General features: G+C 36.0%; 2 protein-coding genes and 1 pseudogene across 2 annotated transcripts; 1 reads left to right on the top strand and 2 right to left on the bottom strand.

The window, feature by feature from the left end:
• Positions 1-972: 972 nt before the first annotated feature.
• LOC121779211 lies at positions 973-2142 on the top strand (annotated as a pseudogene).
• Positions 2143-2363: 221 nt separating this feature from the next.
• On the bottom strand, positions 2364-7445 carry LOC121778091 (3-phosphoinositide-dependent protein kinase 2-like). Its single transcript, XM_042175373.1, has 11 exons — positions 6806-7445; positions 5529-5709; positions 5378-5430; positions 4803-4904; positions 4630-4738; positions 4462-4540; positions 4189-4354; positions 3868-4005; positions 3481-3632; positions 3121-3343; positions 2364-2828 (listed from the first exon to the last, which is right to left on the bottom strand). The coding sequence occupies exons 1-11, from the start codon at positions 6983-6985 to the stop codon at positions 2745-2747; spliced, it is 1467 nt and encodes a 488-aa protein (XP_042031307.1). The 5' UTR covers positions 6986-7445; the 3' UTR covers positions 2364-2744.
• Positions 7446-8749: 1304 nt separating this feature from the next.
• Positions 8750-13552, bottom strand: LOC121780426 (glucosamine inositolphosphorylceramide transferase 1-like). Its single transcript, XM_042178056.1, has 4 exons — positions 12797-13552; positions 11873-11995; positions 10675-10842; positions 8750-10591 (listed from the first exon to the last, which is right to left on the bottom strand). Exons 1-4 carry the CDS (start codon positions 13067-13069, stop codon positions 8903-8905), a joined length of 2253 nt encoding a protein of 750 aa, XP_042033990.1. The 5' UTR covers positions 13070-13552; the 3' UTR covers positions 8750-8902.
• Between the last annotated feature and the right edge of the window lie 4343 nt (positions 13553-17895).

Genomic DNA, 17895 nt, shown 5'->3' with positions numbered 1-17895 from the left:
AACACATCTTTTAATGTGTTTAAATTAAGTGACTTTATGCTACTTAATAATTATAGTGGACCAAGATGGGTGAAAGAGCTCACACGCCCGCCACTGCCAGCCCGTGCTCGGTCCCGATCCCGATCTTGGCAATTGGTCTTTGGGTGGTCTTTGGGCTTGGGTCCGGACCATTACTAATCTTTTTAGACCATGGCTGTTGACCCCCAGCAGTGGACTGAGCCTATAAATAGGCTAGTCATTCCATGCATCTCAGTACAACATTCACAAGCATTTGCATCATAAACTCTCTCCCTCTCTGCATTGTCTTTCTGTCGAAGCTCTGCCCTCTCCTCCATCCAGTTCGCCGGAGCTCTGCTGATAGCGGTGCTGCTTCACCAAAGACGTAGCCGTTTTACCTTTGGGGACGACACGCCAAACCGAGAGCACTACCGGGGCGTATCTCGTCTCGCGGGAAGAGGCCTCCTCGACTCGGCTATCAAACTTCACGGTTTAGTTGTTTCAATTTTCAGTTGTAATTTCAGTTCAGTTTTCCATTTGTATTCCTTCTTTTGGGTTGTATTACGCCCTACTGTTATCTCTTGTAATCCCAGAAACCAACAAGATCTAATTTTGTGAAAGCATTCGAGTTTTCATAATTGCAGGGGTAAGCCTTCCTTTGACAATCATCATAGGAATTGCAGTTGGATTACTGCTATCATTTAATTTTACTTCCCTTTGGGGACAGATACAATCATCATAAGAATCTTCAACTTCATTTCTTTTTTTTTTCTCTGTTAATTTCTCAATTGTTCATTTTTGATTCGCAGACTTCTACTATCATACTACGGGGGATCTAATTACTACATTGCACTTATCGGTATGCTCTCTAATTTACTAATTTTAAATTCTAATTTGCATATAAGTCCATTTACCCATGCAATGTTAATCCTGTAGGCTGTATCCTTAGGGCACTCGCAACGCATTCTATTTTCCATGTTATCACAGCCCTCCCTCATCACTGGAATCATCTTCTGGGCACCAAAGACAATCATTTGTCCTTTGGTAGTATGGTTTTTGATCTACAAATTCCGAAGAAGGCACTTGTCCTCTTTTGAGGTACTAGATTCATTCCTACAAAGTGACAACAAGCTCGCTCCTATCAGGTATTCCTACTCAGACATAAAGAAGATTGACTAAGAATTTTAAAGATAAACTAGGCCAAGGAGGTTATGGTTCTGTTTACAACGGAAAGCTCCAAAGTGGCCATCTTGTAGCAGTCAAATTGCTCGGAAAATCCGGAGCAAACGGGCAAGACTTCATCAATGAGATAGCAACTATTGGAAGGATCCATCATATAAATGTTGTCCAACAAGTTGGCTATTGTGCCGAAAGATCCAAGCGTGCCCTCATTTTTGATTTCATGCCAAATGGTTGGCTCGATAAGTATGTCTTCAATCGAGAAAAAGCCTCTCCATTGGATTGGGATATGAAATTTAAGATTGCAGTTCAAGTGGCCCGAGGGATCAAGTATTTGCACCATGGTTGTGACATCCAGATCTTGTTTTTGACATTAAACCTCACAATATACTTCTTGATGATAAATTCGTCCCAAAAATATCAGATTTTGGATTGGCGAAATTATGCTCCACAAACAAGGAGACAGTGACAATGACGGCAGCTAGAGGAACCATAGGGTATGTTGCTCCAGAACTTATCAATAGAAGTATTGGTGGAGTCTCTTACAAGGCTGATGTGTATAGTTTTGGAATGTTGTTAATGGAAATGGTGAGCTTAAACAAAGACTTGGCGTGAAACAATGATGAATCTAGTAAGTATTTCCCAAACTGGATATACGACCACTTGAACCAAGGCAAGGACATTCACATTGGAAATGCTGATGAAAATGACGATGGAAAAATTGGTAGGAAGATGGCCATTGTTGCGTTATGGTGCATACAAATGTGTCCAGACAATCGCCCATCAATGAATAAGGTGTTGGATATGTTAGAAGGTGATGTTGAACATCTACGGATTCCTGATTATCCATCTTATATGGCAGGAAATGAGGAAGAAAGTGCTACTACATATTCAAATGCGTCCACATCATTGTTGCATGATGACAATGGTAGTAGCATCGTTATTGAGATTATTAGTAATGCTTGAATTTGTGTGGTCATCTACTTTTTCCTAAAATTAGTTTCACTGATTGTGTATTTTTCCAGCAATTTGCCGTTAACTGATACACATATGAAGGTCTCTACTTCTCTATTTGTATGACTGTCCCTTACCTGTAAATAGTAGTATAATGAAAAGAACAAACTAACATAAAAGAGAACCACATTTTATGCAAAACTAGACAAGTTCTCCCACCATATGATTTCACATTACCTATAAAATAAGAAAACAAATTAACTATATTAAACCACAAATCTCTCTATACACACTGTTTTTGTGCACTTTTACACATTTCATTCACTTTGTAGATGGATATTTTTTTCTAAAGTTTCAAGTACATTAAAAAAACATAAAATGAGGTCCTTCTATAAACAAGTTCAATAGTCAGATTATAAAACAAATTGTCAAAAATGGTGGATATCTGCAGACGACATGACTCGTTTGTAAGCTTGGGAGAAGAGTCAAGTCTGTGATGATCTTTGTAACTAGTTTTCTGTAACATGCAACTCCAGCAAATGTTTTCAACCGAAGATGTAGTGTTTACGTACCAGCATGTCGCTCTAGCTATGAACAAACAATGATTTGTGAACTCAGGGGTTTTGGAGAGACTCAATTGCCTTTTTCCACTGACCTGCTCTTTGTTTTGAATCCTCAAATAAGAAGATTTTCTTGGGCTGTAACAACAAATAATTCGAGCATGAGATCTAACACATTTCTTTTCAAATAAATAGATCCATCAGGCCATAAAATATAACAACGGACTCAGAGTTGTTTAACAAAGTGAGGAAGGAAACCAGACGCGCAATGTTAGATGAATTCTCGATAGAATAGGACTATGCATTCTTGAAAATTTCTACACGACCACCACATGAAAATCGAGACTAGTGATCAATGCTGCAATTTGTTTATCATATTTTTCACCATTTTCTTCTTAAAACTGTATAAAATCAAGATAGCATGACTTACAGTGAAAATCTTGAAATTTGAAGGGCTCATTACTTGGACATTGAGCTCATTAGGATTGTCCGACCATGCTACATTTCCTCGGACCTCCAACTTTGCAGGATCGACATAAATTAACTGCGGTTTGTTGGTGAGGATGAGTTGCACCTTCTTGCTCGACAGTTTCTGCAGCTTCTTAACCAAGGAGATCATAAGAACAGATTCGCCAGGCTCCAAGAATTGTTGCCTGTGCAATAGCAACAAAACTTAAGTCAAACTCACGGATACCAATTGATGGTTCGTCCGTGCAACGTGATGGAGAGTATGAGCTACACGGGAAAGCGTGGGATGAAAGTTGTGAAAAGAATAATTCTTTGCACCAACCATTTTGAATCAAATGAATCGATTGAAGCAAGCCTAGTTACGTTAACAGATTCGGAAGCTGGCACAGCACCACCATTTCCGTCATAAGTTCTCACTGAGCCATCCCCAGCGCGCGTTGGGTTCAATGAGGAATCTTGGTTTTCACCTGTCGACTGAAATGAAAGAACAGAGACGAAAGACAAGCTTTAAGATGAATTTACACCAACGGAACATAGACATGCCCTTTTGCCTTTTCCAATTTCTCCAAAAATATTAAATAGAAAAAACTCAACGAATGTGTCAATGGTTTGATTTTTCACCATTCATTGATATGTAAGTGTTAATTTCTCATACTTCAACTGAATGCTTGGTCAAAAATAATGAGTGGGAAAATGAAAAAAGTTTTACGCCCGGTTCTGAAGCAAGTGTAGGTGGGGTTGTTCCTTCCCTCAAATTAGTCCAATCGGTACCCTTGAAAAAAGGATGGTTTTTTAGTGTAGCATAACCACCATTTCCTGCTCCTGGTCGCCTACTCGGATCCATGTCCTACACCAAACGTTACATATAGTCAGGCAAAGAATATATATTATAGTTGATCAAAATACAATATATGGAAAGCTCAAGCATAACAATTAGCAATGCTGAACCCAATCAAATAGTTTACATTCGTATAAGCTAAATATCAACAGGAGTTATGAATATATATTGATGTTATGTGTTAGTTGTTACCAATAACCAATCAATGAGGTCTCGTGCTTCATCTGAAAAATAATTCGGAAATCTAAGATCTCTAGCTACAATTCTTTGGAACATAAGCCATTCGCTCGTATCTTTAAAAGGCGAAATTCCTGCAAGCATTTGGTATACGATGCATCCAAGTGCCCAAAGGTCATTCCTGGATAAAACACCCCAAGTCAGTTTTGTAACTAGAAAACTACGGAAAAGTCTTCTAATTATAAGAACAAATACGAAGAATCAGGAGAAAAATACGAATAAAAATACCCAAAAGTGGCTGGGGAGGAATTTAAAACTTCCGGAGGTACGTAAGCAGCTGTCCCGACTAAGGTGCAAGCTTTATCATCTGAGGAATACAAGAAAAGTTTAAATGAATTAGTCTTATATCGTGACTTTTACTTCCTACACGAATTAGCAGGATATAGATAGAAGTACCTGATGCTGCATTCGGAAGGACAGTGACCCGACTGCCTTCCATGGGCTTTACACTACCAAAATCAGCAATCTTGATATGGCCATCGGTAGTAAGTAAAAGGTTCTCCGGCTAATATTTTTAGGAAATGTTAGCATATTGATAAGAAACAGGAATGAGGCTCATTGCGACGTACCTTAATATCTCGATGTATCAATCCCATACTATGTATATATTCAAGAGCATCCACAACTTGAGCTGCGTAAAAACGGGCCTCATCCTCAGACAAACGACCTTTCTGCACCAATAAAACCAACAATATCAACACTACTCAGATACAAGTACAATACAGACATCGTAGAAAAAAAATGGCATTTCATTTTGTTTTAAAGCAGTTTTGTTATCAGAATTACCACTAAAGTACTCTGCTTCAACTATACGACAAATATAAAAAATTAATCAATCTGATGGAAAATATCAAAGTAGAAGATGGCATCGATATCAATAGTTTGTGACATGTGCAGGAGCATTTGACAAAACGTATAGTTCGATAATAGATATGACTCTTGTTTTCATCCTATTTTGTTTCTGGAACAAACAAAGAAAACAATGCCCACAATATGGATTCTCATAAGTCGTTTATCTTTCTTGTTTCCAAAAAAAACATGTGAATTCTTATGGATTATTATATGATACTCTATTTTGAGATCATTTTGGAAAAAATATAAAATAAAATAGAAGCCTTATCTATAACGTCTAAAGATTACTTACCCTGGTTATTTGATCAAAAAGCTCACCACCATCACAGGATTCAAGAGCCATGTCTTCATAATGTTAAGTGCAAGAACGTCAAATTAGACTCACGAAAAGACCAACCGACATGGCAAAGAAACGCCGTTTAGTGTCACAAGAGAATACTTACAGAGGGAGCAACTGTCTTGAAAAGTAAAATACAACCGCACTACACCAGGATGGTCTAGCTGATCCAGTACTATACGCTCCAATTTCACATATGCTGTTTTATTTTCCTTAGTGATGAACGTTTTATCCATGATCTTCATGGCATAAACCATTCCAGTGTCTTTCTTTCTTGCTCTAACAACCTGTACACATAAAGAAGAAAACGGATAAATGCTCGGTCTGCAACCACCGCACAACATTAGTACATTCCCTCTTTCCTTTTAACCAATTTGGAATAAATCTTTCGAAGTGCTGGAAATGAAGAAGACAAATGCCATGAATGTCTAAAGGAAACTAGTCACTGTCAAATATATGCTTTCTTCCACCAAACTTGGCAATCTACCATTGGGAAATTCTTCAAACCATCTAGCACAAAAGTCTAAACCTGCTGATCTCCTAGAACATACTGGAATAAGTTGGCGAGCTCTTGACATCAACGACATAGAATAGATACACAGCTTATTACTCTATTTACCGCTAAAATATGAAAAAAAAGGACCAACTAGAAGAAATCGGGAATCATAGTAAGTCAAATAACTCTTTCTCCCATCACCTCTCGACTACATCTAGCATCCATCCTCAGCAAACAAAACTGTCAAAATAATCAAACAAGATATCCTGCATACCATAATAATTTCTTCCAATAACGTCTTTAGGGGCCTTTACCACCACATAGTGCGTTTTATACAAATTCTCTCATATTACTGGTACGCTTCTAATTCTAAACATATGTTGCTCATTATCTTTTTTTAATGACATAAATCATCAGTAGTGAAGCTGATTTCTTTTGTGCCTGCAAAACTAAGTCGTTTCTCTCCTTCGTGGTGAATTTCCAGATTAAGCATGACAGTAGCTCATCAACAGAAGTCCCCTAAGACCATTTTGCAGTTCAACAGTTGTAATTTTGTTTTCGAAACTCATTTTCTCACCACCAAAGAGAGCATGTACCATTAATCTATAATGAGACAAAAAAAGCTCAAATAATTGGCAGTCATCAATGTGCACTCACTAATGGAGGCGACAAACACATTGAAGTCACAAAAAATCAAATAACCATATGCCCCTTTTCCTCACCAACTTCAAATAAATGCTTCAAACAAATCAACCAAACCAACTAAAACAAAGCAAAGCAGCAAAAGGGGCATCAAACAAACCAACAAGAAATAAGAATCAACCCAAAAATAGCACCAAGAAACAGAGGCACACAAAAAAATTAAGAGAGGAGAAAGCAAATTGGACCTTTGAATAAGAACCAACACCATAAATCTTCTCGAGTTGAAAATCTTGGATGCTGAAATTCTCCTGTGGGGCTCTGAATGCAAAACTCTTAGATCTCTGAGGCGTATCACTGCTCTCAACCTTGAGCTTCGAATCAAAATCCTTCTCCATCGATCCTCCCTCTTCCTCCATCAATGCCATTTCCCCCAAAATCCCCTAACTCTCACATGCAGAGAACATGGTAAATTTCTCTCTCTCTCTCTCTCTCTAGCTTTGGAAAAAAAAGAAAATCTGGGAAAGTGAAAAGGGGGAAGCGAAGACCGTTGAACAGCAGGAAATCAATCGCGGAAACCTGAGAGATGACAGCACATCAAAACGTCAAATCAAGAATTTTTACGCTATGCATGCATATCCCTGTTTCTCTCTCTCCCCAATTCGAATAGTCCCGAGAAAGCGAATGATTCCATACACAAATTTATGTATGTATGAAATTGAATCGATGAAATGGAATGGAGTATTTTATTCTTGGGTGAAAAAGGTGGGAGCTTTATGAATTTTTGCGAGGCCCGAAAAAGGGAAAGGCTATGAATGTGGGATGAATGGGATTCGGAGGGGAAGAGTGTGTCTGCATGTATGGAGATCGACGAGCACATGAAATTGAATGATGGCCACCATCTATTTCTCACATTTCTATATATACACATATTGCATGTATAAATATGATAATACAATTGCGAATAATCAATCTTGTCCCCTTTTTATGGAATATATATATATATAACTATAAGAATAGTATCTTTGTATTGTACTATGTACTAAGGCTTGGTATTTGGTTAGGCGGTAATCGAACTAAATTATTAATGTCGTTTATCGGTTAACCGATCTGATTTTTTTTCGGTTTCGATTTCGATTCAGGTCCGGTTTTTTATTTCCGGCTCAATTTAACCGATTATAGAATTTTTTTTTATTGAGGTCTCCAATTAAATTGGTTAACCGATTAGCTAATCGGTTTTAATCGGCCGATTAATAGACTAGCCGATAATAGGTTGGGATATTAATTGAACCAATCGATCAACTAGTCCTAGACTCCTAGTATGTATTATTGTCCTCAGTCTTGTGGAATATATATAAGAATAATAACTTTATATATATATGTTCACAATAATTTAGTTACGAATTAGTACAATAGAGATTAATTTTGCCACGGAAAAAGAAGACTCATTAGACTAAAATTATGTTACATTTTCTATTGGATTGTATCTATTTGACAAAAGAACGTTCATAAAACTCAATCTTATCTAATCCATCAAACTGAACATCATCATCGTGCCAAGCTAATCTTTTGTAGCATTGAGATTAAGCATCCGGCCAATCTACTATATTAACCATATTTGTGAAATTCAATCTTATCTAATCTATTAAATTGAAGATCATGGTATATCGCATCATTATTAATTGCACATGCATAAATGGAATTATACTAAAAAATGAATTATTAGTAATTTAGCATTAAGTGTAAATAGCTTCAATAGAGAAAAACAAATGAACCCTCACATGTTTAAATTATGTTTGTGAGCATGTATGAAAGTTGCAATATATTGTGTTTCACTTTGATTTTAATCATTTATAAAATATACTAAAATACATAGAAAATACTTATCTGTAAAAGATAATTTAAGGAGGAGATGGAAGTGGATCTTGAACTTGGTCCAAAGTCATAGCTCAAATATCTAATTTTAAGATTTGGGCCTTGTAAAACATGATCCGGATCTATGGTTCATGTTTCAAGACTTAGATCCGATCCCAGCCCCACCTAGAGACCCGATCTATACATAATACTCTCCCCGAATCTAACAATTTATTATTTTGGTTCGTCCCAAATAAAATTATCATTCTTTTTTCAGTAATTTTGTATCATCATTAGTTTATTTACCGAATGCTCCTACAAATTACTAAAAAAATTTATTAAAAAAATCAATTTTCAAAGCTGTTTGTATTTGATCAAAACTGGTCATAGCAAAAGCAAGCACCTCCAAAGCAAAAAAAATTCACAGCAGGAGGTAGAAATACAAATACAGTAGCAAAATAAAAATACAATTTTCAAAGTATTCAAATTTACTATACATCCCACCCATCACTTCTCCTACCAAACTCCAGCTTCCTATCACTTAGACTCCCATACATTTCAGCAAACATCTGCAAACACTTGCTTCTCACCCCATAGTGAGCCTGAGTGTTCTTGCTGATCGCCACTCCCGTAAACTTTGACGTGTCGATCGCCCATGCGGGCCTCACGTACTCCACCGATGTCGACCCCGAGCTCGCGTTGGCGTACAAATAGTTCATGAGGACATCCTCGCAGTTGAAAAACTTATCGACCAACGCCCTACCCGGAGCTGCTTGCTCGCTCCAATACCTCTCGAACGCTACCTGGCTGTCGAAGAAGGCGGCCCCGGTCAAGATGATGTTGTACCCGTTGTGCTTGCGTGCGTGCTTCTCGGCTCTGTACTTCAACGGGGCGCCATTGGTGAGGCGGGGGTAGAATCCGACGATCTGGTCTGGACGCTCGCGCCAAACCCTGAAACCGCGCTCCACGTCGTCACAAGTCATCATGATGTCGTCGTCCAGCTCTAGGACCGCTCGGGTCTTGATGAGCAGGTCGACCCTGAACCGGTTGTTCAGCGAGTTCTTCTTCTCCACCCTTATCCTCACTGGGACCGCAGAGTCGAAATCACTCGGCAGCGGAGGCTCTCCTTTGTTCCACACCACGACGATCTCCCTTACCGAGGAGCATCTCGAGTAGTGCTTCACGTACATATTCAGATTCCATAGTCGAGCGTCGTAGGTCATCGTTAGGAGAGTGAACTGAGAGTAGTGACCATTAATCGGATAGGCTTCCTGCGCGCCATTCCCTCCATATATGTATTTCACTGCAGTGCATGTCAGTGCCACGGCCACCATGATCATCAAAACGAGGACAAACGTAGCAAGGCAGGTGTTTGACCTCGTTCTGGTACGAAGAGTCGAGCTTGCTCTGTTCAAACGACTGCAAAAAAGTCTGACCTTTGAAGATAAGTTGGGCCTCTCCCAAGCCAAGACGGCGACTGTGTCGCTCCTCTTCCCCATGTTGTGAGGACACCAACTCAACGGTACAATACCCCTCACGGCCCCAACTAGGATACCGATGAGTACAATCAATGCAGCAACTGAAACAACTGAGGCCGATCCCAGAATAAAACGATGAATGGAATCTCCTGAAGGGACTCGGTCCCCATCAACGACAGCAATCCATTCACCAGAACTCAGCTGCTGCACATCTAGGTGATGGCTGCGCGCACCGTTCCAAGAATTTACTCCCTTATTTGAATCTTCAAGACTGAAGGGAACATTCACCTCTTTAAATTCATCAGTGGTCAAAGCTTCGATTTTAAACAGACGAGTCTTGCGACCGTACGTCTCGCCACAGTCTTGACCAACGCGATATAGATCTCCGTTATACACAAAAGGCCTGCCTCCATTCCGAGCTCCCATAGTCTTGTATGTGTTGTATATGGGATTCTTTTTATGAGGCTTCCAAGGGCCAAGAGGCGAGTCGCTATACCAAATCTCGAGCTGACCGTTTTGCTCTGTGCCAATCCAACTATTATCTGAGCCAAAAAGCCACAATTTACCCTCATGTGCAATGATGGAGGAGTCAATAAGTGGTCTTTTCAAAATTATCTTCTCAAGTGTCCATTTCAACGGGAAGCCAGTTGCACGATAGAGGCGGACGTCACCATTGCCACTGCCCTCAGGAACCATATATATCTGCAAGGAACAATAAAAACTGAAGAAGTCGAGAAATGAAAATGTATCAACAATACACATGCTGCTCAAAGTTGGGATCTTACGTTTCCATTGTGATCAAAGACATAAGGATAAGAAAGGTGCCATTCTTCATCTAGAGCGATACCCAACGGCTGCCATGTCACTCCCTTGTCTACACTCTGTGCAACTCCAATATCTCCATGCCATGTAACTGAATTTTTCGTTTCGTAAAAGAGGTAGAGGACATCACCCTGAATCATTCGATCGAAAAGAACATCAATGTAACATGCCAGAAAAAGAATACAGACAGGCATGTAAGAGCATATGCAGGAACTGAATCAGCATTGTTTAATGGGAAATCCAAACATTCGGAAAGCAAACTATCAGATTACATATGCAATTATCGGCATCAAAAGGTGGTAAGGAACACAACAAGAAATAAGGGAGAATCCCATGCCCATGATGAAGACCAGTTAATTAACCATCTCGATGAATCTAAAACTGTCCTGGAAGTGTTAATTGCTAAGGGTAATCCAAGCTTAGTGAAGGGAACTACTGAGATGTGTCTATCGTTTGTATTAATCAACAAGATGAAATAAAGACATACTAACTTTTAGCAACATACTCATGATCTTAATTCTTATTTTAGCTCCACTCCAATTCGACAGAAGTTTCTTAATTCCCCCGTTAAGAATCTTTAATTATTAATGTTATTTATGTAAAAGTTAAGAGAAATATTTCTTTGAGAGAATAAAGGAGAGGCACTACATTATTGTTTTATTTCCCAGCCAGTTTTCTAGTTAAAATCCATCTCCTTTTCACAACAATAGTTGGAACATGCTGTCCAACAAACAAGGATATAAACTAAATCCACTCAACATAAAAAATTACTCTGTAAAATTTTTTATCCTCTCACCCCATATCCAGTTTACACCTTTATACTCTGCTTTAATCCTCAGAGCATCCTTCCCACTTCACACCAGGATAAAATAATACTAGGAAATCCCATGGGACACATGAAATTTTACAATCAGAGTATTTCATCGGGACCATCAGAAACAATATAATACTACTCACATTTTAAGCCATTGAAACGATAAAAATGATCGTCAAGAGAACCAGAAAGCAGACATAATAGCCAAATCAACTGCAGAAATGATTTAACAGAATAAAGTCGCAAAAAGAGCAATAGCAGAACTGTATCAGAAGCAAAGCAAGCGAGCAAGCGATCACGGGTCGCTTTTCAACAGAGAGAAATTACTACAAAAACATAAAATTTACCTGTATATAAAGAAAGGGGTCGGCAACGAAGTTGCTGGGAAATCCAGCATCAGAAAGAGAGGCACAAGTCATCACTGGGTTGGCTACAGGCCATGCTGCACTCTTATCCTTCCACACATTCATCTGCCACCCAATTTCAACAAGTGGTGATATCGTGAGACTTTACCCCATACAGAAAGGGACAATATCATTTCAGTTCTGTGATACTAGTATTTTCTTAGATAGCTTGAATAATGCTACGCCAGAGTAATTCATGTGTTAAACACGACTATTGGTAATCAACCTATTACTCTGAAAAAACGAAAACAACTAAACAAAAAAGAGAAAGTCCATGGCTGAGCAAGCATGCAGATGAACACACATCAATCTACTATTGAAAATTTTATAGTAACAATAAAATCTATTCAGGGGAAACCAGTTTATTTTTTTCTTTACATCAAAACGGTTCCTTAACAAAGTTTTAAACTTTAATAGTACCTCAAAATAGTGGAACCGCTACAACAAGAGAGGGAAAAAATGAAATTAGGGGGAAAATTATCTGCATTCCCTGTAAAATTAAATTTTGCTTATGCAATCAATTCTCAATCTACTAATTCAAGAGTTTTCATTTTTGTACATCAACTAAATCACACTAAAAAGAAGGAATTTAGACTTAGTTTTCTCTTGAATAGTCAAACTTCGCTCAGCCCCAGAGGAAGTAGAGAGAGAAACATTACACATTGATGCAGAAATCAAAATAAACTACAAAAAAATTGACTTTTAAACCCATTTTCCACCAAAAAATAACTCCAGAAATTAGAAATGCAACGAAAGCCGAAAACCCAGGATAAGCTTCAAACATCATCACCTCTCTTTCTCTACAAACACACACACACTTATATATATCTATACATACGTGAATTGGGAAGAAAGAGAGAAACTCACAGATTCAATAGGTCCGAGAGAGAAAGGGGAGTCCCCATAGAAGACGCCTAGGGCCCAGGAGCCCTCGCTGTCGTCCAAACAACCAAGCGCCGCGATCCCCTGGCGCACGTTAGGCGTGACCATATACCTCCCATACAAACTCCCAATCGCCCCCAAAACCACAAACGACGACAAAAAATACGCAAAAGTTGACGACAGCGCACACGCCTCGCTATTCCCGTTCCCATTCTTCCCGCCTCCGTGCCACCGCCACCCTCCGCCGCTCGACCCCATTTATTCCTATTTTATTTCCAATTAACCAAAAATTAAACCAACTTTCGACGCCGCAGCCGCCGGAGAATCCTCACCGCCGGAGCGCCGCCTCTGCATGCAACGGAAAAACTCGAATTCCCTGCATTAATTTTCGAAATTCTGAAAAAAAATCTCCTTTCCTTTTTTTTCTTACTTTTTCTTCTTTTGATTTCGATTTCGATTTCGATTTCGAATTAGAGAGTTTTGGATTGATGAAAATTGAAATGGTAATGCGACACAGAGAGTTGGAAAGGTAATGAAATTGACGGACAGTGTTGAATGAGTTGGCGGTAGGGATTGGAGGGTGGTGGATTGCTGGATTTGGGGGTTTGGCACCTTCTCTATTTCTCCAATTTCATATCCATCTCTTTTTTCTCAGTGTTTCAGAATTTAGATACTCATAATCTCTCTCTCTCTCTGCAAATATGCGAGAGCACGTTTTAGCGCTTTCTGTTCTCCAATGCCGAAATTCTTAGCGATTTACGATGTAATTAGTGAAATGCGAGATCATAATCTCTTGATTACGGGTGACTAACAGTCGTCAAAGATTCTGAGATAATTACATTTTTGTTATTTCGCTATTGCATTATGGGGGCATGATTGTAATTTAGTTGTAATTACAGTAGGAAATATTCTTATTTTGGCATCAAAATAAACGCAGTTCTCCTATTTTTTCCAATGGATTGCTACCTAATTAATGCTCGTGATATTTGAATTAATCAGGAATTCTAGTGCAATCTTTTTTTTATTTTGACACGTATAAAGATGTAATATTAAAAGGTGTGGATAGTGAAGGCAATTGTCACCGCATTTACCAAACAATTCGATATCAATTTTATCCTTTACTTTTGTGATGAACAAGAAATTGCTTTATTTTAGCATTCTTCACAATCGATCACTACATTTGGACATAAATTAAATTGTATTCACAATTTAGGCTTTGTTTGTTTCTAGTGTTAATTGCTGTTTTTGCGTGGTTGATCAATTTAAGAATGATGTAAATGAACAAGCAAAATGTGTATCGGTTCCAATACTAAATTTACAATGGAATGTAGTGATTTATTTTTAAAAATAACGTTGGTTCCAATAATTATTCAGAGACATTATCTCCTACAGTTTTGGAGGTTTGAAGAATTTGTTACTTCTAAATCTAAAATTTATTCAAATTTTCTGGGTCAAAGTCAAACAAAATATAAGGTATTTTTCATTTGAGGTTTATATAGGAAACTAGATATGATATACACAGAGAACCTGAGTTATATTGCTAATTAATTTTTAATTTATTAACTATAACTAAATAATACGCATTAGATCATTAAATCAAGCTACAAGATGATTTAGCCATGGATATCAATATAGTGAAAAAAATGTAATTAGGGATATTAATGTCAATTAATAAAAAGTTAGTTATAACTAACTTTTAAAAAATATCTCAAAACTTTAAATGAGTATAACTATCTCAATTTAAATTATTCTTTTACACAACATATATCCAATTAAAGATAATTTTTAAGGATTCTAACGAAATCTCACTTGCATACGTTCCGATGTCAAATTTATTTTTAAAATTTTTTTTGTATTTAATGCAAATATAGATATAAAAATATGACAATATACTATATATACAATGTCAATGCAAAATTGTGTTGACATATTCAAGGAATCATATTGATATTTTTTATATACTATATTGACATTTTGATCAAAAACCTTAATTTTGGTAGTTTTCTAATCTTTTTAAATTTAAATAATAATAAAACGAAATTACACATGACAATTTATAGACCACTAGATCTCTATATATTTTATAGTTTTAAATTAGTTGTAATTAGCAATTAAAGATTGAATTAGCAATTGATCACTTTCATAGAATATATATGCGTTAAGTTTAAAATTAGGACTTTATTTAACTAAATTATAGAGTATATATTCACTTCATTGTCAAAATAGAAATTACAATATTTTATGTTTATATGATATATCAAATGATAGTACGTAATATTATCTTTTTGTGTAACCTTATGCTGTGTGGAAATTATAATTATATAAATATTAGTAGTATAAAACGGAGTAATATTTTATTTGTTTGATCTTTGATGGATGGACGTTTTACTCGTAATTTTAGTATTCATGCAACCTAATTTTATTTATTTTGAGTGTTACACGAAAATCGTATATTATGATTTATGAATGTTACACGAATCTATGCCTAATTAATTTGAGCTATACTAGTAATATCTTTAACTTATTTGAAATTTTAGGTTCATGTTCAGTCTCATTTACTACAAATAACATAGCGTTGTGGAGTGAAAATAGGTAATTGTCTATGTTGATATATAGATGATAGAGTAGTGGTCACACTAGTATTATATTTTTGTATATAGATTAGGCTAGTAATGGCTAAAATATCAATATAGTTTTACTTTGGTTCGTGATCAAATTAATAGCTGAAAATATATGGTAATTAGGCCTGAGTCATGCTCATTTAATTTCATTTTATTTCATTTGGTCATATTTTTCTCTTGGTCATAGACTTAAAAGCTTGTTGATAATGTATAGTGGAGTAGTACTCCTATTTAATGTAAGCATGTAATTAAAATTATCATTAAATGTAATTTGAGGATTCAAATGGGTGAGATGAAAAAATAAGGTTATAATTCAACTATTTATTGGACGTGGGATTTCTTGTACATATAGCGCATGTTTAACATTTTTTCATAAAATTCATCCCTAGATGAGTTATCAACCCTGCTAATATATAGAACACATATTATCTAGAGTGAGTGACCTAAAATAATAGCCTAGTTAGCAAAATGGGCTCTAAAACTAAAATAATAGCCTATTGTTGAGTGCACTGAAAATTTTAAATTGGACAATGAAAGATTTATGGATTGATGATCGAGTCACCTCATCGCCGGTTATAAGGGCTGAAAAAAACTCTACTCAAATCTTGGAATTGCACCAATCCCATGGTACGATAATATCGGCCCAACTATTTGAGGTCGGTTCCGTCTTTTGATTGTCATCCATAGTCATCGATAGTCATCACGCCATCTCTGTCTTCTAACGCTAGGGACGATCCCTTTTATAATTGTATGCAAGTCTTTGCCTTCTTACTCCAGTGATAACCTTCTTCACTATATTCAACTTTATAAAAGTTTCATTTTCTGTATCCGCGACTGTGATTGATTTAAAATGTCTTCAATTGCATCTTTCATCACACTATCATTGTTTCGTAGCTATCTGAATGTACAAACATTAAAATCAATTTTATTAGTATATTATATAGAGTGATATTATTTCTCTTTTGTTCAGTTACATATTTTTTAGTTTGGATTTAGTGCATTTATACGCGTGTGTTCACGTTTCACACCACATTTGCACAAACTTTGCGTGTAAATTTGGTCTCTTTAGGAAAAAGAAATGACTATATTTATCATAATCAATTCAGTTTACCTAACAATTTAACTTGTTTATTCTTAGCCATATTCCCTAATCCCTATATAAAAATATACTCCTACTGTTTATTCATAAGATTCATGTCGTCAACTCCATGATATGAAAATTTCTTGATTTTGTAATGATACATATCAATCACTATTTCTCAATTTTTTGGTGAAACGTTAAATGATTGTAAGAAATTTGAAGCATAACATTATTCTTTTCCAAACTTCAATTACTTTAATGGGGTTTTAACGAGTCATTAGAGAAAATGACACTTAACTACTAGCTAGCAAGGCCTAAAACAGGAATGAAGAAACTTAATTTATTAGAAAATCACATTAAAATATTTACTATATACATATATGGAAATTATTTTAACTTTTTTATTTACAGTATTTAATTAAAAATAAATTTTGGGTTTTCCAAATTACATGTTATCGAAAATTTTGGATCTTAATATAAATGTATACATGATTTGGCGTCATTAATTTTTGTTGTAATTGGAAAAATATAGTACTATTTGATAAAAATATGCACATAATCACTTAATATGTGGTGGAATTTGAATAATGTAGAGGAATATTCACAGTCACAGCATATATTCCACAGGTGTACGGCACATTCATATGTTCCATAGGTATTACATATATTTAACCATAGAATGCAAACTTATTTATTTATTTATTTATTTATTACTTTAAGAATCTGAGTTTAAAATTTAAATTGTTCACAAATACGAAACAAAGAGCTCATTACTTTGATCCTTATCGTTAAATAAAGCATAGAGAAGAATATGCGATACATAAATTTAGTTAAAGCAATTGATAGGCTAATCATATCCAATTATCCAAGATTATCAGATATAATAATTCTTCAAGTTTTTATTCTTATCTTTAAAGTTTAAAGGTAAAAGAATAAAGTACACTTTGATTTTTTTATGCCATTTGTAAAGAATAAAGTACACTTAGATTTTTTTATGCCATTTGTAATTTATTGTGTAATTTAAACGGATCAAAATGATAAAAACATAAATATTGATTGTGTTATAAGAGAGAAGATCCTTGAAGCTATATCATTTGTTTCAAATCTGGCATTTAATTCGAACAAATTCCAATAGATTACCACTAATTAAAATTAGATTTTTGCTATATATACAAAATTTCCTTCAATAGATTCATATTTCCGGTGTCTTATGCTAGGAATTATTGTATGCTAAACAATAAAAAAAAGTGCAAAACACAATTATATGGGGAAAATTGTTAGGGGAATTAGTTGAACACCTTTTTCCCTTTAGTTTGGTATATTGGTTGTACACAAAGTTTAGGTGACACAAGTTGACGTATCAATATATATGTGGCGCATTA

The sequence above is a fragment of the Salvia splendens genome, chromosome 19 (genome assembly GCF_004379255.2).
Source record: "Salvia splendens isolate huo1 chromosome 19, SspV2, whole genome shotgun sequence".
NCBI classification, from domain to species: domain Eukaryota; kingdom Viridiplantae; phylum Streptophyta; class Magnoliopsida; order Lamiales; family Lamiaceae; genus Salvia; species Salvia splendens.
The sequence above is the reverse complement of the archived record's forward strand: the minus strand, read 5'-3'. Positions and strand labels throughout refer to the sequence as shown.